This window comes from Castor canadensis, chromosome 13 (assembly GCF_047511655.1).
Source record: "Castor canadensis chromosome 13, mCasCan1.hap1v2, whole genome shotgun sequence".
Lineage (NCBI taxonomy): Eukaryota > Metazoa > Chordata > Mammalia > Rodentia > Castoridae > Castor > Castor canadensis.
This window is the reverse complement of record NC_133398.1, coordinates 107,359,147-107,380,361: the sequence shown is the minus strand read 5'-3', so window position 1 is coordinate 107,380,361 and position 21,215 is coordinate 107,359,147. Positions and strand designations below refer to the sequence as shown.

Below are 21,215 nucleotides of genomic sequence, written 5' to 3'. Positions count from 1 at the left end.
CCTGGTGATGATTCTAGAATATGGGGTAACTGAACAGCAATTGAAATAAAGGATCCTAAGTTAGGACAATAAAGAATTCAGAGACCAGTTATTGGCTGCCCATCCTCATGGATATTCAGATCCCCTACTGTGTCTGTACCTTCTGTCTTTCCTGGCCCACCACATAATCTGCACACACACACTGTAGACTCAATGGCACATCTCTGGACAGAGAGGAGACTATAATAGAGAGCTGTTTTGTTTTTGTTTTTGACATGTGGAATTCACAAATTTTTCTGTAAGAACTACCTCAACTATCCTGTAGGAAACATCCAAATTTTGAGTCTCTTACAAGAGGCGTTATCTTTCCTCCAGACAACTACTTTAAGAGTGGATATCTTTAAGCACAGACTTGAACAATAAAAGCATTACATACAGGTCCATAATAAGCCCCCAAATGCCTGTGACCCTGTGCAGAGTTGAGGACTCAGTTCTGGAATATGAGGTGCAGGTAACCCGGGAGAGATCTGCCATGGCTCCACCAAGCCCAGGTAGATCAAAGACATGTGAACTGTACTCATTAAGGGAGAGATCCTGCATGTTGTCAAGTATAGATGAAAGGTGGTCACCTTTCCTAGAGACAGATGTAGCTTGATGAGAGCCTGGCAGATATTTAGTGCTCCAAGAGTCCCACCTAAAGTACACTTGCCAGTATGACATGAGTAAACCTTCAGGTGTCTTCATCAGCCCTGAGGAAGTGCTGATAGGATCACAGTAGGAAAAAGAGGAACAGGTCATGATGTGGGGTAATGGGGCATAAGTGTTAATTTTACTGGCAAGGTCAGTCTTTACCCTTTCTGTTTTGACTTTCATACTCTAATTTTCTCCTCTCATCTTTATTTTACCTTGTGTGACATTCCTACACTGACAGCTCAAGTTTGCTTTTTCTCTACAAAAATGTCATCAGCCCAGGGCAGACTGAAGAAATAACCATGGAGGGGATCCGGTTCCCTTGAGTGATTTGTCAGGAGGGAAACCTCCAAGGCGAGGTCAAAGTGTGCTTTAGAAAGCCGTCACCATGGCCCAAATGACAGATTATTCAGCAGCATCCTCTTCGTTCCTAGACTCAGCCCCACCCAGTCCAGTGTGCACTGCAGCAGTACCTTCAAAGACTCCCACAATAGGGTCACGCACTCTATTCTGAAAAATAGTCCCACCCCTGATCCTACAGCTAAAAAGACCTGTCTTCCCTATGACTTTGGAGGACAGGAAGCAATCAGTGTGGGGGAAAATGTGAGCTACCGTACAATGTCACTGTGGCTAAGCTACGAGGTAGGAAGAAGAAGCACTGAATCCTCAGACTTCAACAGGGAGGGAAGGAGATTTGGGGGTGGGGCCAGTCATTCCTCAACAAGAGCTCTAGCAGACTGGTAACCTTGTAGAAGCCAGTAGAGGCAGTCGAAAGGGGCACATCTTCCTTTCTCTAAGCACAAGCCCTGAGTTGCCCAAAACCAGTACCCACAAAAAAGACAGCACTTCTGTAAGAACATTTACTGGAGATATGCAGTTTATTGAAGAACATTTATTGGAGAAGTGAATTATTTATTTGGGGGAAGGAAATTTTCCTCCCTTGAAATGCTGAAGAACAATGTTATCTTTCAACATCGGGGAAAATTTTGCCAGCCTAGTGCCTTCCAGAATGGTAGTGGCAGCCAGAGGCACCTGCCGCTCTTGAGACCTGCTGGTGGAGCTGGGTTGGGGCACAGGCTCCCTGTTGGGCAAGGGTGGAGCACGCCTCTGCTCCTTAAATGGCACACTAATTGGGGGTTTTCCGCCCCCTTCTCTTGTCTGCTTGTTCCTCTTAAGATAACTCAGGTCAGAAAAAGCACATTCTTGCTTGCAGGACTGGGCACATAGCACTTTAGAGCAGGAAGCTTTGTGGGTGAAGTGATGCCCCTGGACAGGATCAGTCTTGGGCTGGACCTGCAGTTTTGCCTTGTTCTGAGTTTTCCCAAGCTTCGTAAAAGACAAAAGGGGCCCTTGGGGGCAGGTGCCATTTACTGCATCTCTCCAAGATTTTTCCCCTAGGAATTTTGTGAAACCTTTTGTGTCTTTCTCATCTTTGCTATTCCCAGTAAAGGCAGCTCTCCCCTTACCTAGTCCTCTGCCCTGCACAGATGAGGATGGGGAGCTGCCCTTTCCCATTGAACTTCCTTGCCCTTTGCCTCTTGTTCCAGGGCAAAGCCACTGAAGAAAGTACTTCATCTGGTTTTTGAAGCAGTTTTCAGGGGGAGGCTGTCCCTTCAGTGACAGGGTTGAGGATGATTTGCTCTCATGTATCTTCTCTGATGCCCTGTCCTGAGGGTAGCAGCTCTTCCTCCTGGGTTGGGATGTCTCCAACCGTGCGTCCCCTCCACCAAACTCTCCTGTTTTGAGCCCAGAATGGCTCGTGAATTTGGCAGCTGATGGCAAATTCTTTCCTTGACCCTTTTGCAAGTCATGCTCGGTGATGCAGGGCTCCTGACCCTGCTCCAGGTGGGTCTTTGTGTTGTCCAACTGGACATGCAGCACCTGGAAATTTGCCATATTGCCACTAGGGACCCCACGGTCAGGAGTCTTGAAAGTCGATGCGTTTGAGGCCAGGGGCACATCAGCAGGAAGGCTCTGAGCCTGGCTCTGCTTCCTGCTCTCCAGTTTCAGCTTCAACTCTTTCATCAGCTGATTTTTTAAATCACATGCTTGAGGATCACGTGTAACTGACAATCCCACTGGGGGCCTTGGAGTGGTAAGGGTAGCTTCTACTTTTTGAAAATCCACCTCAGGATAATGGAGAACTGATGTTCCCACTGAGGACCGTTCAGTGATCAGAGTAGATTTTCCTTTTCTAAAATTTGCATCAGGATAATGGGGAACTGATGTTCCCCTCTGGAACTTTTCATTAGCCAGGGTCATTTCTATTTTTCTTGAATTCACGTCAGGATAGTGAGGAACTGATGTTCCCCCTGGGGACTTTTCAGTGGCCAGGGTACTTTCTGAGTTACCTGGATTCCCACCTATGACTGGGAACTTGCCCCTGTCTCTGCTTGTCAACATACTAGGTCGTGGTTGGAGACCACAGAGCTCCTCTACCTTAAATGTCTCCCTAGAGTTAGTAGAGAGGGAGGACTTTCCCCTATACGTTCTTTCCACCCACGGCTTTTGTACCGTGTTTCTGGAGCTCAGTGTCTTATCAACTGGCTCAGGTACAGCCTCAGATGCTCTTGTGGGCAGGTTTGGGATGATGCATGTATTGCCCACTACAGACTGTTTCTGACTGGCCTTTTGTATGACACTCTGGGTCTGGTGTGGAAAAAGCTGTTTGTCATCCATTCTGTGAATGTTGGCTATATGATCATTCTCGATATCAGAGAATGATTGCATTTGGGGCTCCTGCCCTTCCTTGCCCCCAGGTGAGGCAGCAGGGAGACTATAATCTAGTTTGGGGACTGGATTATTTGTCCCCATCTTTTCTTTAATGTAAGCATTAGGGTTTCCTCTGAGGGCCTTGGAGACCCCACGGTTGGAATCCACCTCAGAAATTAGGGTGGTAGAAGATGGAAAGTTGAAGTCAGGACAAGCCTGAGATTGCCTCCTCTTACATTAAAGTTATTTATTGATTCCTGGACCCTCTGAGGAAGGCCACTAATCATCCTCATATGAAAAAGTTTAATATGGTCTTCCAAAATCTTTCGTTTCTTGGAATCAGGGAGGGAGATATCCTTGGGAATGTTCAGGTCACTGCCTTTGCCCATCATTGGTGCCAAATCACTCTGCTTTATTTCACAGGGGGTTTCTCAGGTGGAGGCAAGGTCATCTCCATAGACTGCTGTGAACTACGCACAGCGCTAGGAGTCTGACCTTCACTGAGTTCCTCAAATTTCTTGTTCAAATTTATTTCCATGGCATCCTTAAGTTGGTTCTGATCTAGGCTCAGCACTGAGGTTCTTGAATTATTCCTGGACAGACTCTCTGAGTTATTTACTGTGTCTGTCTCAGAGTCACAGCCTAGACCATTATCTGAAGGCCCATCTTGATCACTGGCCAGATGATCATCTGGGCCAATCTCTAAACTATGTCCCTGTTCCTTCCCCACTCCCTCCTCTAGAGGAAACATCTCTGAACTCCTCTTCCGGAAGGTATTGGGCTGGCTCAGTTGGAAATTGTTCAGCTCTTTGCTGTTCTGATTCTTTAAGGAAGAGATCCATGAGAGTCCATCACTGTTCTTTGACTCAGAGGGATTCATGGATTGTAGAAGCACTGAACATTCTGTTGAAGCAGATAAAGAAAGAGTCACCTGAGGCAGGAATAGTAGTGCTCAGTGACTCACTGTGAATTGATGGAAGACCCCAGAAAAGTTGGGTATCTTTTTGTGGTGACTCATGTTCAGAGTTCTTTAGATATGGAGGCTGCTGAGGCATGTGCCAGTGCTGGGGCACTGGTTTGCCTTTGCTGCTCCCAAAAGGAAGGGAGACTGCAGAGTCCTGCTGATCAGCAACTGACTCTAACATTTTCCCTGAAGAATTCAGTTGGTACTCTAGTTTAAATTGTTTTGGAAAAGGTTCTGTTTGCCTTTCCTTTTCTTTCAATATTAAGAAATCACCTCTCTCTTTGATTTGTCTCTCCAGGAATGAGAAGACATCAAGGTTGACAAATGAGAGGTTGCCAGGGTCTTTAAGGTATATTGCAGGGTCACCTCCAGAAGAGGCCTCAGAAGAATGGAGAGCAAGGAAATCCTGCGTGGCTTCATACTGTGCCAAGGTGGAAGAGAAGCAGTTCTTTTCACCAGGCTCTCTCTGTGAAAATTCTGATGTTGCCAAGTTGGAATGGCTAGTGGCCCTGGTTGTTGGGTCATAATAAGTGGACAACCCACCAGGGCTGCCCTCCAGAGGCAAAGTGGCATCTTGTGGGAACACAAGGTCTGCATCTTGGGTATGATGAGGTAGGGGAGTGGGAAAGGCAAGGTTCTGGGATGAGAGTGAGTCCACGGGGAATTTAGCATTGAAGGGAGAATTAGGCTCTGGTGGCAGAGAGTCATCCAGTGGTGAGAGTGAAGGTAAGTCCTCCAAAGGAGTGTCCTGTTTAGGTAAGAGAATGGAAGGCTCAAGTGTAGGGCCTGGATTTGGATGTTCTGGAGGGATTTCTGAGAGAGGAGAGGTAAGGGATGATGATGACTCTTTCTTAGATGCTGGGGATCCCACTGGGGACTCAGAAGCTGTAGAAACTTCCAAGGACGCCAGAGATATCAGGTTACTGACCTCAGTAGCTGTTTTACTGCAAAACCCACACAGGGGGTCTGGACATAGCAGTTTTCGAAAGCGGGTGGAATCATGTTGCTTGTCCTTGAGGCTAAGGGAGACAAAATGCAAAGTTATAACCAGGACCAACACAAAAGAACAGAGGGCCTGATGCCATAGTAGGGGTGGAAAACCTGAAGCCTGGTATGACCTTTACTTTCTCCCACATACATATGACCTCACAATCCATTCTGTAGCCTGTCCCCAAGATCCCCATTGTTATGCCTGTTGCTGTGGCTGCCCCTCCCTTGACTAGGGCAGGCTTACTGAATTCCTGGGATGCATGGAACATACTAAAACAGGATCAGGACATGAAGATCACCTTGTCACAATGCAAAGCAGCTTCTTCCACTCTTCTGCTTCTCTCTCCTCCTCCTCCACTTTTCTCTGGAAAGTCCTGTGTCCTGGAAAATCAGCGTGTGGGTTATACAAAATGAAGTTAGAAATAAGCATCTTACAGGAGTCCCTTAGAAATAAATAAGCATCTTATAGGAGTCCCTTAGGATAGGTACGCTGCTTAACATATTAAGGGGTAAAGCACTTTACACAATGTCAGGAGACATAAGTTTTGATCCTAAAGCATCGTGAAGTCCAACCTCGACATGACATGTCACCACTGGTCATCAGTACCCGCTGTACAGGTCTCATGCCCACGGTTGAGCAGAGTGCAGACTCTGAGAAGTGTCTCAGGAATGACTGCTTTCCTGTGAGCCTCTCCTCTGAGGGTTCTGTGTGCTGAGAGAGACTATCTAGGAACTGACTGCCTCAGAGACCATGGGGCTGGGAATTCAAGGCCGCACCCTTGGAGAGCTCAGGTCAAATAGGAAGACATACCTGTAAACGCACCTCTCCTCCTCTTATATCTGCCCTGGTGCTGGGAACAAAAAAGGAAAGAATGAGGGGCTATGACTCACTTATACTGCTCTCTTTGTAGCCAGTCCAACATCCACTAACCAGGTAGAATATGACTGTCCATTTGATTAACAGAGATTTTTTGCTTTCTTTTATTAGCTTTTAAAGGTGAAGGCAGGTTTTGTCCACACTTGGGGCTCTCAGTCAAAAGGAGAGCATAGAATCTGCAGCCAACAATCACATCTGTGCTTCCTCAGAGGACCTTGTGTCCTGGGGACAGAGCTCAGGCTCCAGGCTCTTCTCAGAGGCCCTCAGAGGTCAGCACAGCTCTCCTGACCAGCCCAGCACAAAGAAATGCTTGGTGAAGGGACACCTGACATGGGGATGGGACTCAGATCAAGTGTCAGTCTTCATGAAAGCCAATCTCTCTAGCTACGCCAATCAGAATCACTATTTGGGATTTTATCCTGAACCCCTATAGCACAGGCAGAGAGGGAGTCTGTGGACTTCAGATGGAAACCTTTCTCTCCATGAACCCCTTCACTTACTAAGATGCATAGCCTAGAGTCATGATGTTTTGTCTTCTCCTCAGACTTCCCATGTCAGATGTCTCTCAGAGACAACCAAACTCATTCAGTAATGTAAGAACAGAGATGGAAAACACCAACAAAGAATCTCTCTTTCTTGGGGTTTACCCTACTTTCTTACCTTTCGGATGTTCTTTTTGGCGTGGGTTGGTAAAGTTGGTTTCGATAATCTGTAACACAGGTACAGAAGTAGCAACCCCAAGGCACTAAGAAAGGTGCACTTGGGGTCAATATCCAAGAAAGCTGAGCTATATTTCAGCCATAGCTCTATGTGGCTCTTCAGAAAAGAGATACTCTCCATAATCTGAATCGCACTGCTGCCTGAGGCAACTGAGTTCTGAGTGGGGTGTGGGCTTGGCTATATACCCAGGTCTGCAGCCTACATCACAAAGCATGGGAGGCCCACAAAAGGGGATAGTCTGAAGAGCCCCTCCCCCACCCACCAGCACAGCAGAGCCTTCTGCCCAGCCCTGCTGCTCCATTTTCCAGTGCCACCCTTTCCCCATCTCATGTAGTTATCCTAGAGAACCTTTCTGTTCATTCCCTCTGTGACCAAGATCTTTACCTGAGCTACCTTTATAGTTCAGAGTGCTTGGCTTGGACCCAGCCAATTCCAGTGCGTTGAACATCTGACAACTGCCCGGAAATTTCTCTTTCACCCAAACACTTAAGCTCTCAGGGGCACAAAAGTACGTCTTATCTACAGAATCTTTTTCCCGTTCACTAACTCACATGTAAAAGTTAATATTTTTCACTTAACTCACATGTAAAACTTAATAGTTTTCACTTCTTTAGTTTTGTTAATGTTAAAGAGTAAACTAATGATTACTGATTGATGTCTTTAATCAGAGGGAATGACTCAAATCACAAAACTAAAATGCACATAATTAAAACTTTAAGCATTCTTGGGTATAAGTCTTTAACATTTATTTTTTTGAAGTTAATGAAGCTTGAATTCTACAGACTTTTGGCTAATGTTCCATGTGCATATACACATATTCTTTGGCAAATCATGTATTATTTTCATATCTAGGAGTCATTTCCTCCTTTCATTTCAATCTTTCATTAGTTTGACCTCACTTGTAACTCTATCTAAAATACAGACTTCCCAGTCCACTTCTACAATTTCATAACATTTGTGTGATTTTTTTTTCAAAGTAGGGGGAGGGATATGTCACAGTTGCTGGTAAACAGAAAATTTCATATTCGTATATCCTATGCGGATGCATCCAGGCCGGCAGGATATGTAGACATAGTGGGGGTGATCATAAAAGTTTATTAAATGTTAGGGAAAGGAGTTACAAAAGGCCATGGTGAGCCAGGTGGGAGCCTGAAGCAGAGACAGTGCTCTCTCTGTTTTCAAGGCATTTTTAACCCTGTGCTAGCTGATGGGAGGGGAGAAAGCCTGGGCAGTCCAATCATCAGGGAGTGGACAGGAGTTTGGGCTTTACCAGGGCTAGGGGGTTTCACTTCGCGCATATTTGAAATTGAAAAGGAGGTTCAGAAAGAAAATGTTCAGCCTGAAATATAGTATTGTAAGTCATACATGTTTAAGAGTCTCCATCTTTTTTATCATTAACCTGCCTCAGATATGGTATATTAAGGAATGGATTGCCTTAGACCCTGGTGGCAGGGTTGTGACCTACAAGTGTCAGAGCCCCAGGAAAGAATCTAGACTCACCTATTATTCATGTGGGATATGTAACTGTGATCCTTTTCTAAGACTGTCTTGCGTGAAAACCACGTGAGAATATTTGTTCTATATAATCACCCTGCTATGTCCAAAAACCATCTATCATCTGTTATTCAAGCATTTGCTCTCAGGTTAAAAAAAAAACCTTAAATCCTGCTTCTTAGCCCTGTTCTACACCTTTTTTTCTAAACTTTATTGCCAAGTGAGCTGTCCTGTCTGCTAATTTCCTGTAACTTTCCAATACCCCAAAGCCCTGCATTTGTCACCAGAGCCAAACACTCTTACTTAATTTCCTGTGGTGGGGCAAGATGGGCTCCAAGCCAGACAGAGTTTCCTGGCAATTTTAAAGGAAGAGATACCCTGCCTTAGACACAGCTCTCCTCCTCTCTCTGATAACTTGATCTTTTTTTAATAAAAATGTTTTATTAGGATATATTCATTATGGGGAGGATTCAGAGTGACAGTTCCAATCTGTCTTATATTGTACAATGGTTAAATCATACCCTTCCTCTCTCCCCCTCAACAGCCCTCCCTGCTACTCATATAAGTCCTATTTCATGTGAGTATATGAAGTCCATCAACCATATACCCTCATCTTAATCTCCTTCATTCACCCTCCCCCTCCCACTAGTACCTCCCCCGCTGTACATTATTAATATTTAAGTTGATGTTCAAAGGGGTTTCTCTATGAATCCCTGCTGCAGATGTACTTTATTTTGGTCTGTTCAACCCCTTACATTGCTATCTCTTCCCCCTTTACCTCCCAGCCCCTCTGTTTCAACAGCTTTCAGTGCACATCCTTGCAACCTCTACCTTCACAGATGCTATGTTTTACGATATTACTGATTCTCTATTCTCTTTTTCCTTTCCCTCAAGTTCCATGGAGTAGTTACACTACTACTAATGTGTTCTACATATGAGTTTGTGTATGCTTGTTTTGTGTGTATGTTTACCTTCTGGATCTATCCTTTCTGAGTCTGACTTAATTCACATAACATGATGTCCTCCAATTGTATCCATTTACCTCCAAACCATGTCATTGTTCCTTATGGCCGAGTAAAACTCCATTGTGTAAATATACCACAAATTCTTGATCCATTCATCAGTTGTTTCCATAGCTTGGCTAACGGGAATAGTGCTGCAGTGAACATGGGTCTATTGTATCCTGACTTATGTTCTTTGGGGTAGATGCCAAGGAGTGGTATCACTGGATCATATGGCAGTTCCATCTCTAGCTTTTTGAGGAATCTCCATACTGCTCTCCATAGTAGTTGTGCTAATATGCTTTCCCACCAGCAGTATATAAGGGTTTCTGTTTCACCGCATCCTCACCAGCATTTGTTGTTGCTATTGCCCTTGAACGTGGCCATTCTAACTGGGGTGAGGTGAAATCTGAGTGTGGTTTTGATTTGCATCTCTTTTAAGACCAGGGAAGTTAGACACTTCTTTGTGTATTTACTGGCCATTTGTACCTCTTCATTTGAGAAATCCCTGTTTACTTCATGTGACCATTTCTTCAGTTAGATGTTGATTCTCTGGGGGTTGAGTTTTTTGAGTTCCCTGTAGATTCTGATATTAGTCCCTTATTGGACACGTAGCTGGCAGAGATTTTCTCCCATTCTGTGGGCTGTCTCTTGAGTCTAGTGACTGTTTCTTTTCCTGTGCAGATGCTCTTTAGTCTGATGAAGTCCCATGTGCTCAGTCTTAGCTCCTAAGCCTTTTGGGTTCTACTTAAGAAGTTGCTCCCTATACCTCTTTGTTCCATTTTATTTCCTACTACTTCTTTGAGTTGTTTCAGTTTCAGGCCTTACATTAAGGTGTTTGATTCACTTTGAGTTGATTTTGGTATATGGTGAAACACAGGGATCTAGTTTCAGTTTTCTACATGTAGAAACATGTATAGAAAAGGCTGTTTTTCTCCATCGTGTATTTTGGGCTCCTTTGTCGAAGATCAGTTGGCTGTAGATGCATTGGCTTATGTCTGGGTCTTCTATTCTAATCCCTTGATCTTCCTGTCTGTTTTTGTGCCAAGACCTATTTTACAGTACCTTTAGGCTCTGTATTATAGTTTGATGGCAGGTATTGTGATACATCCAGCATTGGACATTTTGCTCAGAATTGCTTTGGCTATGTGAGGTCTTTTGTGTTTCCACATGTATTTCAGGACTGATTTCTTTCTATTTCTGTGCAAAATGTCATTGGAACTTTGATAGTCATTGAACTGAACATGTAGATTGCTTTTGGTTGTATGGGCATTTTCACAATGTTGATTCTAGTGCTTCACAAACATGGGAAATCTTTCCATCTTCTGATATCTTCTTCGATCTCTGTCTTCAGTCATTTATAGTTTTAATTGAAAAGGCGTTTGGTTTCCTTTGTTAAACTTAGTCTAATGTACTTTGTTATTTTTGAGGCTATGGTAAATGGGGTGATTTCCCTGATATGGTTCTCAGTCTGTTCATTATTGGTGTATATAGGAAGGCTACTGATTTCTGTATGTGAATTTTGATAAAAGATTTTATGATTTCTAATCACTTTTTGGTAGAGTTCTTAGGGTCTTTTAGATATAGGATCATGTCATTTTCAAATAGGGATGGTGTGACTTCTTCCTTCCCTATTTCAATCCCTTTTATTTCTTGCTCTTGTCTTATTGCTCTGGCTAGATATCTAAAACTACACTGAATAGGATTGGGGAAAGCAGTCCTCCCTATCTCATTCCTGACTTTATCAGGAGTGGTTTCAGTTGTTCTCCATTTAGTATCATGTTGGCTGTAGGTTTGTTGTATATATCCTTTATTATGTTGAGGAACATTCCTTCTATTCCTAGTTTCTTCAGAGCTTTTTGTCATGAAAGGGTGTTGAATTATGTTGAAGGCTTTTTTCTGCATCTATTGAGGTGATCATATGGCTTTTTTTCCTTGCTCCTGTTTATATCTAGTATTATATTTATAGATTCACATATGTTAAACCATCCTTGCATCTCTAAAATGAAACCTACTTGGCCATGTTGTATGATCTTTTTAATGTGTTGTTGAATTCTATTTGCCAGTATTTTGTTGAGAATCTTTGCTTCTATGTTCATTAAAGATATTTGTCTATGATTTTCTTTTTCGGTTGTATCTTTATTGGGTTTTGGAATGAGAGTAATGCAAACCCATCATAGGATGGGTTTGGTAATGTTCCTTCCCTTTCTGATCCTAGAAAAGTTTGAGGAGTATTGGTATTAGTTCTTGCTTAAAGGTTTGGTAAAATTCAGCCGTGAATCTATCAGGCTCTGGCTTATCTTAATACAAATGTTGATTAAACATATTCTATCTTCAATTCATATGTTTCAAAGATCCTATCTGGTAGTTTCATGTATCTCAAAAATGGATTGAGTGATCTATTTTGAAAAATTTCAAACGTATTGAAGCAATAGGTCCTCTTTTTTGTGAGGTACTGAGGTTTGAACTCAGGGCCTACAACTTGAGCCATTTCACCAACCCTTTTGTGTGATGGTTTTATTTGAGATAGGGGCTTGTGAACTACTTGTCTGGGGCTGGCCTCAAACCATGATCCCCCTGATTTCTGCCTCCTGAATAGCTAGGATAACAGGTGTGTCCTTTTTAGGGCCTAAAATGAATATCCCTGCCTGAGTCTTAGGAAATTCTGCATTTCCTACCGTTTTATTAAAAAATGAAGTATTATAATTATTCTATTGGTTTAAGCTAGGTTCACTAAAGTATTGAGACTTTTACATATATAAAGGAGATTATGTTTATAATAATTAAAATGTAAATAAATATGAGGACATTATGACTCACTCTCCTACTTGCTAGGAAACAATTTTGTAGGTCTACCCTTGGTCTACACTTGGAATGTGTAATTCTTCTGTTCAAAGGCAAAACAACAAAACTTGCTGAGCTTCTGCCTAAGCAGAGAACCTCATTTGGGAGCCATGTGGACAATGTCTGAGGGTCCAGGGTTCTGGAAACAGTGCCCAGCTGGAGGTACAAGGAGGAATGGGTGTGGGGCTTTCTGTGGGATTTCTGTGGGGTATCTGGTGTCTTTTCTGTATGGAATCCCTGGATCAAAGTGAAATCTCTGTTGCAGTGAAATGTTTCCTTGTACTATTTCTATGATCTCCATAGGAGGAATTCCCTTTAAAGACTGTGAGGTTTGTGTAAGTCTGGGAGATGCTGTTGGAAGTCTGAAGAGGATTCTCTCAGGACTCTGTGGGACAGGGACTAGTATCTGTGTGTTGTCTCTGGGTGAATTTTGTGTGAACTCTTTGCAAAGTCTATAATATCTCTGGAAGGTTTCTGTATAAGAGGCTTCTCCATAATAAGGTCACTGAGCCATTCTCATGGCCATGTGTGCCTTCTGGGGGAGGACAGTCCATGCTGTGGCTGTGTAAGTCTCTTTGTGAGGTCTGTACATGCTCTCTGTGCTCTCTGTGTAGACCTTTTTTTTTTTTTGGAGGACTTCTCTGGGAACGGATCTGTGTGAGGTCTCTGGGAAATCTCTTCAAGGTCTGTGTGTGTCATTGAGATTTCTCTGTATTGTCTCCAGAGGAGGTTTCTGTGTGCGGTCCTCATTCAGAATCACTCAGCAGTCACAGCTGAGTGGCTCTGCTCTTGCTGATGGGCCCACCCTTTACGTCACTGTCATCAGGAGAGGCCCATAAGGCCCACACCTATACCCTAAGGGGCTACCCAATCCCACATATAAGGTTCTGACAGGGAAGGAAGGTGAGCCATCCCATGTCATCTGCCTCAGAGTTACTTCCTGGCACAGACCTCTGCACAAGGTAATAAATGAGGCCCCTTGAGCTGTGACCGTGTATGGGACACAACATAGGAGGATGTGGAGGTCTGGCTGCTCCTCTCCCTGCTTTGACCCCACCCTGCTTCCCTCATGGACTAGCCCTGTGATGAGGAAACTGGGCCAGAACCTGAATGAAGCCCAGCAGGGACATTCCTGCCCTGCCAGTAATACTGGATGCTTGGAAATATTGAACAAGTCACTTACCCTTGTGTGGACTAATCCTGTCGGATGCCTCTTCCCATGATGGTCTAGGGCAAACAAAAGCTAGGATCCAAGAAAGAGTTTCTGGGCCACCCCAGGCAAGCCCAATGGTCTTCATAGGTTCTCACCTCTCCCTGGGAAGAGTACGGGAGCTATGTGCACATGTAAAGGTCACCAGGCTTTGAGTCACAGCCAGAGTTCCGTAGACCTGGTTCTTCCACTAGTTGTCAACTCCTCCTTTCTGGAATTGAAGAGGTGATGACGTGTATGTTTATTAAATCCTATGAAGAAATTCCTCCCTGCTTCAATAAACTGTGTTCTCTCTAGTCTGTGTTGGAGCTAAAGGGCTTCTTGAGGCCTGTGGTCTGGAAGTCAGAGCAGCGGGCCTTGGGGAGGGGCCTTGGTCAGTAGCTTAGTCCCTGTGGTCTCCTGACTCCAGGGTGGGAGGGCAGGAGCTTTTTGTCCATGGCAACCCTCATGGCACTTGCATGACCCTCTGCCTCCTTCCTTGACTCCAGCCTTTGTAATTTTCCCATATTTCTCTTTGTTCACCGTGTGATATTTACTGTATAGAAAGGTCTGCTCAGAGGGAAAGGCAGGTGACAGTGGATAGGGTAACATGTACCTCAGCAACTGTCCTATGGATTCCAATCCTACACAGACAAAGATGCTACTGCTTTACAGAGAGAGGAAGACAAAGTTGATGGTATGACACTGTCATGACATCCAGTATGAGCTAAGAGGGAGTTGAAGGGCCATCACCATCTCAGCCTCCATTGGGAATTGCAGGAGCTCCCAGAACATCCTTTTTCTTCACCTCACCAGGAAATCCATCACAATTCCTCTGCCTCTGAAGTCAGGATTGCCACACTATACCCTCAGCATTCCTGCTCCTCCTTTGTGACATGTGAAGCTATGTGACCCTCTTTTGCCTCTGTACAGCCACCACTAGAGCTGCACAAAGAGGAGGAGTGAGGGAAAAGAAAGGATGAGCCAGACCCTGGAGTGGGGTTTTCCTGGGTTGACTCATCCTGACAAATCCTAAATTCTTTCTATGGTTTGTTTCTGTAGTGACCAAATGATGGAAACTTAAGATGCAAAAAGGGAACTTCAGGTGAGGGTGATTCCTCGATTCCACAGTCCTCTCCCTATGTGCATGCCCCATTCCCTTAAAAGATCTCGTAGGAGACCAGATGGTGACATTTCCCTAAGCCTAGCAGAGCGCAGACAGAAGCTCATTCCTGTGATGTGATATAACATAATTTATTAGGAAGATATACAAGATTGGTAAAATGAGGTCAGTAGGAAATAGAGGACCTCTCACATGAGAAAATCCTCAGGAAAGTCGTGAGAAACGTGATCTTAACCAAACAGAACACCTTTTTGAAGACAGCATGTTGGGTAATGTTGAAAGTGTCCTGAGGCCACTGCCCCACTTGACTTATGATGATAGGGGATGGTTGGGGAAGTAGTGTCTGCTAGCTGGGCCTGGGGATCCTCTTTATACCAGTGCAAGTGTGATTTGCTACTTCTATTCTGAAGCCCAAGTTTGTCCACCAGGATCTGTCCGACAACAGTTGTAATTGCCTGGGCTTTAGCTGTCCCACTGCATTTGACTGACCCTCGGTTCTGGGTAGTGGCCGATGGGTAATCAACTTTTAGCAGGAAGTCTTCATGCACTTTGCTTTTGGAATTGGCATCATGATATTGCAGAAAGTGCTTCATCTTTCTCTTGACTTCTCCCCTTTTTGGAGAAATCTGTCCCCTCTCTGGAGGGCATGGGGAGGACTTGCTCCAAATGGTGCTTATTGCACTGACCTTTTCAAGGTGGCTCAGCCCAACAGTTTGGTTGGGCCTCAGCCCTGTAGGCTTTTTATCCTGCTCTCCTGGTCTGGGCCACCCACAGCTCTCTCTCTCATCAGGGTGACCAAACATCATTTTGTTATTACTTACTGGAACCTTAACTCCGCTGACCCTGGGTTCCTGCCTGTCCTGACTTACCCAGTCCCTCAGGAAGAGGTCACATGGACCCTGGGAAGATGTCTTGTTGCTTCTGGACATGCACTGGTAACTGGACATAGAGGCCTGAGAAGGAAGGCTGTCTGTGGTAGGGAGCATGTTAGAGTGGTAGTCTGGATGACTGCCAGCCTCACAGCCTACCTGAGCCTTCAGGTCTACATCTACAGGGTCCTGCAAAATAGAAATCCTAGAATGGGAGGGGCTTTTACTGGTCCTCAGAGACTCTGAACTGTTAAGATTGGAATTAATGGTTTGAACGTTTGCCATCATGCTGGCTTCCATGGATACTTCCCATGAAGGGTGTATTTCCTTCTCCACCTGCACTTTCTCCATGGTCTTTTTGACTTTTGAAGGTTGGGACACTACTTTGACCTTCTTGGATGTCACACTCAGGCTGGGATCACCTGAGGTCCTGCTCATACTCTCCTCCTGCAGTTCATGCCTGGCCACCTCTGGGCTTGGACTTGGCTTGACATTGCCTCTGCTGGTGTCCAGGACAGTACTGCTCTTTTTGGTTCCTCTTAGGAGATTGTAGGTCCTGGGCTGAAAGGGAGTGCTTCCCTCCTGTACAGATTGGTGGACCTCTGCCAGTCCACCACTGCCACAAGACTGGACCCCTGTCTGTATCCTTTGCAGCTCTGCATGTGCATGAGCAGAGAATGGACTCTGCAGGGTAGCAACTGCCATTTTTCTTATTGCCTTCTCTCTTAGACTCCTCTGAGGATGTTCTTCCAGATAACTGGCAATGTAGTCAGCTGAAGAAGGAATAGCAGACTGTGAAAGGGGCGAGGCTGGAGCCTCACTTAAGTTGTCCTTCACTGGCTCAAGGGCCTGCATGTATGAATCCCATCTCTGCCTCATCTGGTACCTTATGATATGTGTTTCTAGTGTCAGGCAACTTTTGGGATCAAGAAAGGAAAGCTCCTGAGATGTGTTCACCCTGAAAGTCCAACCCTTACAGGATACCTGATTTATGGGTTTTTCTGGGTTACTGGACTTTGGAAAAGCATGGCTGGCAGCAAGCCAGGATTGCCGCACACACAAAGGGATCATGCCTTTCTCAATTTGTTCCAGCTTCCTGAGTACATATTCTTGCATGGTTTTTTTCAGGTGTTCTTTGTCTGGTTTTATAGATAAGTTAGTGCCTGAGTGATACTTCCTGGGCCTCATCAAATAGCTTTCAGAATCGTCATTCACACCTTTCAGTAAAGAGCTTCCTGAACTACAGGGTAGATCTTCTAGACCCTTCCTCAGGTCTTGCTCTAGACCTTTGCTTGTGTCATCTAGTTTGAGCATTTCTAGAGACTTCTGAGTTCTTCCAGAACACCTGGACCCCACCTTCTCCACACACTTGTTCCTCACACAAGAGAGTACAGAGGGCTGGGTGGGCTGAGAGGATCCATGCTTGTCCTTTGCCTGGTACTGACACTTCTCTGGGAATTTGTCCTTAGGCTGCATCAGCTCCTGGGATACTGGGAATCTGATAGGAGGAAAGTGCTGCTGTTCATCTCTGATGAATCTGTCTTGACTCTGTTGTTCCACCTTGTGCTCTTGGAGCTCGGGACTAGGAGAATCCCCAGGAAGGATGGAGGTTGACTTGATTGTGTGGGTGTCCTGGCTGCCCTGAGGAAGGTTGTGAGTGGACTGGTTAACGGCTTCCTGAGATTTTTGGAATTTTGAAGCTAAAATCTTCCTCCATTTCAGTTGCTTCTGCCAGGGCCATTCCAGATTCTGATCTTCATTTGGAACGAAGGTCTGTGCCATGTGCTGGGATGTAGGACAGTTTATTGACCATGAACTAATCTGTGATGGAGAAGAAAGTGGTTGGTTTGGGGAAGAATGCAGAAGGTTGGCCTTGGAGTTGACCTGTCCCAGTGATTGGGACAAGCTTTGTGTCGAACGTTGGGACTGGGCCACATCCTGAGGTAGGTGCTCGGTCTGGAAAAGCTGTGGAGGTCCTTTAGCTTGAAGTTGGACTGGGAAAGAGTTAGAGACTCTGTTGAGTACAACAGCTTCAGGTTGGGCAGAGGTAGACCTCTTATGGACCCAGGCAGTAGCCACCAGGGACTCGCTATGTAGAGAAGGAAGACCCCAGAAAAGCTGGTTGCATTTCTCCTGCACAAGGTCCCCCAGGTCTTTGGAGTAAGAAAGCTGCTGAGGAGAACTGTGAAACTTCTGTGATTTCACTTTTGTATTCCAAAAGGGGTCTGGTGTGGAGCCCTCTTTTTTGTTCTGTGACTTCAATATCTTGCCTAGAAAGTGCAGGGGGTAGTCTGGGCTCATTGGTTTGATAAACAACCCTTTTTTTTTCTTTTTCCTCCCATAGTTTTAGTTCCACTCTTTTTCTGATCAGTGTCTCCAAAAGCTTCTGAACATTGGGTTTTATGGAGAGCACCCCAGCCTCTATTTGCCAAGGTATAGTGTTACCCCAGGAGCGTTCAGCTGGTTGATGGGACCGACGTTCTTGGTTGCATTTTGAATGTGCCCAAGCTGGGAAATATAAGGCCTTGGCAGCTGCCCACCACCAAGAGAGTAATGAAATGGGATGGTTGCAGCGGTCAAGGCCTGAAATGGTATTGCCAAGGGATGTCAGGTAAGAGGGAACTGGAATGGAACTCTGTGGAATTCTTTTCAAGTCAGACTTGTCTTCTTGGTGTTCTACAGATAGTGGTGAGACCAAAGGCAGGGGGAACTGATTCAGAGCAACTAGGGAGGCCAATGGTGGCAAAGTGTTTGGAGAAGGACTTTCCACACTTTGCCTAGATGGTTGGTGGGCTGTAGCAGGCTGTGGTTTCAACTCCTCCATTCTTGCATCTCCATGTAATAGATGATGTTGGCCTGCTTTGTCAGAGTTTCCCTAGGTGGCTATAGGAGATAGGAGGCACAAGCTTTAGCCAGGCTGGGCAGAGGTGGGCACCTGTAGCCCTAGGACCCTCCACTGCCCAAAGCATTCACTTCAGTCTGCCCTTTCTCTCCCACATCTCAGTGCTGATGTCACAACAACCTTAATGTCACTGCAACCTTGAATCTATCCCGTAGTCAGCCCCTGGTCTGGGGGTCCCATCATAGATTCTAATAGGATGAAGGGCAAAAAGAAGTGGCAAATTACTTACCTTTGCAAAATTAGAACCATGTTCTGAGTCACCTCTAGTTTTCTCATGCATTCTGTAGTTACTAGAAATGGACATTTGATTATGGGGAAGTTTGGAGTAAATTCATCATCCAAGATGATGAGTGGAATGTCCTTTAGAGAATATGACATTAAAATATGGATCCCAGTCATCACCACAGAGTACTGACCAAGGCATATGAAGGGGTCATATTGTATCATTCACATGGCACTCCCCCTCCTCCAAATCCCATTGCCTTCATTACATCCACAGGTTATATGAAAGGTCATCTCAAGAAAAATGGGTCTTAGTGAATTAAAAGAGCTTCACAGATTCATCTAGAGCTCCCACCTCCAAATCAATGTGCTATTGCTCTACATTCCCCCATCTCTCCTTACTGGGCTACAACCATCCCTTGCCCATCACAGCTTTCCCATTCACAGAACCTTCAAGTATTTTGGGCTCTAATTTCCTTCCCAGATACCTCCTTCTCGGGGCTCTGAAACTGACATCCTAGAAAATCTGGCTCTGGTTGCTCAGGGACAGGTGAGATCAAGTCCAATCAGGATAGGAAGCACAAAGCCTACCTTTCAGAATGCCACTCTTCCTCCTCCTGTTCTGCCCCCACTTCATCTGATGCTGAAAGACAAGAAAGAAAAAGACTTGAGCCCCATTTTCCCTCTCCTCTCCCTAAACAAGCTGCAGACATTCCCTGACCTGAATAATATGATGGTCTGCATTTACCTAAGGGCTCTCCATGTCCTTTTGTTTCCTTTTTACTCATTTTGAATGTGGGTAAAAATGTTTTCTGTCAGCCTTCTTTGGACAACACAACTGGAATTTCTTTGTAAGACCTACCACAGATACCCTCCATTTCTGTCCCTCTGCTCACAACCACATTCTAGGTCCTGCAGGTACCTCTGAACTGCCTCTTGGCATCTTCTCCCTAAGGCCAGAGGCCACTCCGTCCTCTGATGCTAGAATCTCAGGAGCTCACAATAGCCCTGATGATCACCAACACAGAGGAAGGACATGGCCCACAGGACCGTACCTTGAGAAAAAAGACTCCAAATGTTTGGAGTTCAGTCCTTGGCCACTGAGTCATGACGACTGACATCAACCTGGCCCCTGCCCTATCCCACACATATGGTTTGAGAGCTCAGGAAGGGGACTGAGTGCCCACTCTCACCTCTGCACTGACCTTCCAGTGCCTAAGATAAGTATTGCTCTGTTCCTTAGAATTTCCTTCTGACAAGGTTTGTACTTAATTTGGAAAAGTAAACACAATAGAAAAAAGAGAGAGAACCACTGTTTTTTGAGTCTGGCCTATGGGTTTTCTACCTTCTTTGGGTTCTTCTTTTTCCCAGCTGGTGGTGAGGGTGGATTACTCTGTAGATATGGGATCAATAGGAAGAAAAGCCCTAGTCCACATCCAAAGGCAAAAATCATATCCATTGCCCAGGTAGTGGAGCTGGGGCTCAGCCATGTGGCACTAATGCTATTCAGATGAAAGAGAGAATTCTCCATCATCTGAATCACACTATTGCTCTTGGGCAACTGAACTCTGGCATTTCCCTTTGGGAGTAGGCATTAAGTTTACAGGCTTGCTTCACAGAGCTGTGGCCTCATCACAAAAGGCTCCTGAGGGGATGTGAGGCAATAAACACGACTGCACCACAGCCCCTCCTCCAGCCACCTGCCCAACACAACCTTCCTACCTCCATCTCTACCTGCACACTCTGTCAGAGATGGACCTTAACTCATAGCTCGTTTTCTGTTCCTCCCTCTTTGAGCACCAACATTAGCTGGTTCCTTGGAAATGTCTGTTTGAACTCCAACTATTTTTTAGTTTTTGAAAATTTGGATTTGTCTCTGGAATTATTGTTTCAAATGGTTTTGTATTCCTAATAGTTCCCACATAACTTTTCCACATAATATATTTATTCCTTATATCAACTCAAACATGAAAAATTAATTTTTTACATTTATTTAGCTTTGTGAATTTTGATTAAAAATTTTAAATAACACTATCATCAGCTATTGTGTCATAAATTAAAAAATACTTTATTAAATAAAAATTCATAAATAAAAATACTTTATTAATTCATATCATGCCCAGCTTCTCAGCCAGCTGTCCTGGGCTGTGCCACAATCACAAACAAGGAGGGGATCTTCTTGAAAGAATATAAAATTTTATATAAACTTTCAATATATGTTTCTGAATGTCTCTTGTATTTTGTTTCTAAAATCAATGAAAGTTCAGAATAAGCTTCAGAAGATAGATAGATGATAGATAGATAGATAGATAGATAGATAGATAGATAGATAGATATAATAGAGAATGGGGGAGACTACGTTGAAAAATCAATCCTGTATTCTAAAATCTGAGAACTAGCTCTTGCCATTCAAAAGAGTTACTTTGTATTTTTAGTAATATGAGAACAGTAAATTTATAAGTCTTTGTTTCTCTGGAAATGTATTTTCCTTTTTTATTACAGGATTTGCTATCCATGGAATTCTTGTTTGACCAAGTTTCTTTTGTTCTCTTTGTTTATGCCACCTCACTGTCCATTGTTTTGATTGGGTGTCTGCTATTGATCTTACATGTTCCCTTGTACATGAGACAGGTTTTCCT

General features: G+C 44.4%; 3 protein-coding genes across 4 annotated transcripts in view; all 3 read right to left on the bottom strand.

The window, feature by feature from the left end:
* Nucleotides 1–1,528: 1,528 nt before the first annotated feature.
* LOC141415557 (spermatogenesis-associated protein 31D1-like) lies at nt 1,529–3,583 on the bottom strand. The gene has a single exon (XM_074052440.1). It carries the CDS (start codon nt 3,481–3,483, stop codon nt 1,582–1,584), a length of 1,902 nt encoding a protein of 633 aa, XP_073908541.1. The 5' UTR covers nt 3,484–3,583; the 3' UTR covers nt 1,529–1,581.
* Nucleotides 3,584–3,773: 190 nt separating this feature from the next.
* LOC141415487 (spermatogenesis-associated protein 31D3-like) lies at nt 3,774–14,285 on the bottom strand. The gene is made up of 5 exons (XM_074052199.1): nt 14,274–14,285; nt 13,455–13,514; nt 6,147–6,186; nt 5,635–5,716; nt 3,774–5,364 (listed from the first exon to the last, which is right to left on the bottom strand). Exons 1-5 carry the CDS (start codon nt 14,283–14,285, stop codon nt 4,248–4,250), a joined length of 1,311 nt encoding a protein of 436 aa, XP_073908300.1. The 3' UTR covers nt 3,774–4,247.
* Nucleotides 14,286–14,473: 188 nt separating this feature from the next.
* LOC141415556 (spermatogenesis-associated protein 31E1-like) overlaps nt 14,474–21,215 on the bottom strand; it is a 102,169-nt gene continuing 95,427 nt past the window's right edge. For both annotated transcript variants that reach the window (XM_074052431.1, XM_074052432.1), the window contains 2 exons: nt 19,168–19,219; nt 14,474–18,644 (listed from right to left, as the gene is read on the bottom strand). In XM_074052431.1, coding sequence (XP_073908532.1) covers nt 14,814–17,753 — 2,940 coding nt within the window. In that variant the 5' untranslated portion in view covers nt 17,754–18,644; nt 19,168–19,219 and the 3' untranslated portion in view covers nt 14,474–14,813. The remainder of the gene's footprint in view (nt 18,645–19,167; nt 19,220–21,215) is intronic.

Coding starts and splice junctions, on each gene's coding strand:
- LOC141415557 (XM_074052440.1), bottom strand. CDS start 3,483: ATGGGGACAAATAATCCAGTCCCCAAACTAGATTATAGTCTCCCTGCT.
- LOC141415487 (XM_074052199.1), bottom strand. Junction 6,187..13,454: donor CAGGATTAGTCCACACAAGG/GTAAGTGACTTG, acceptor TTTTGTTCCCAG/CACCAGGGCAGATATAAGAG. Junction 5,717..6,146: donor GAGGAGAGGTGCGTTTACAG/GTATGTCTTCCT, acceptor CTGATTTTCCAG/GACACAGGACTTTCCAGAGA.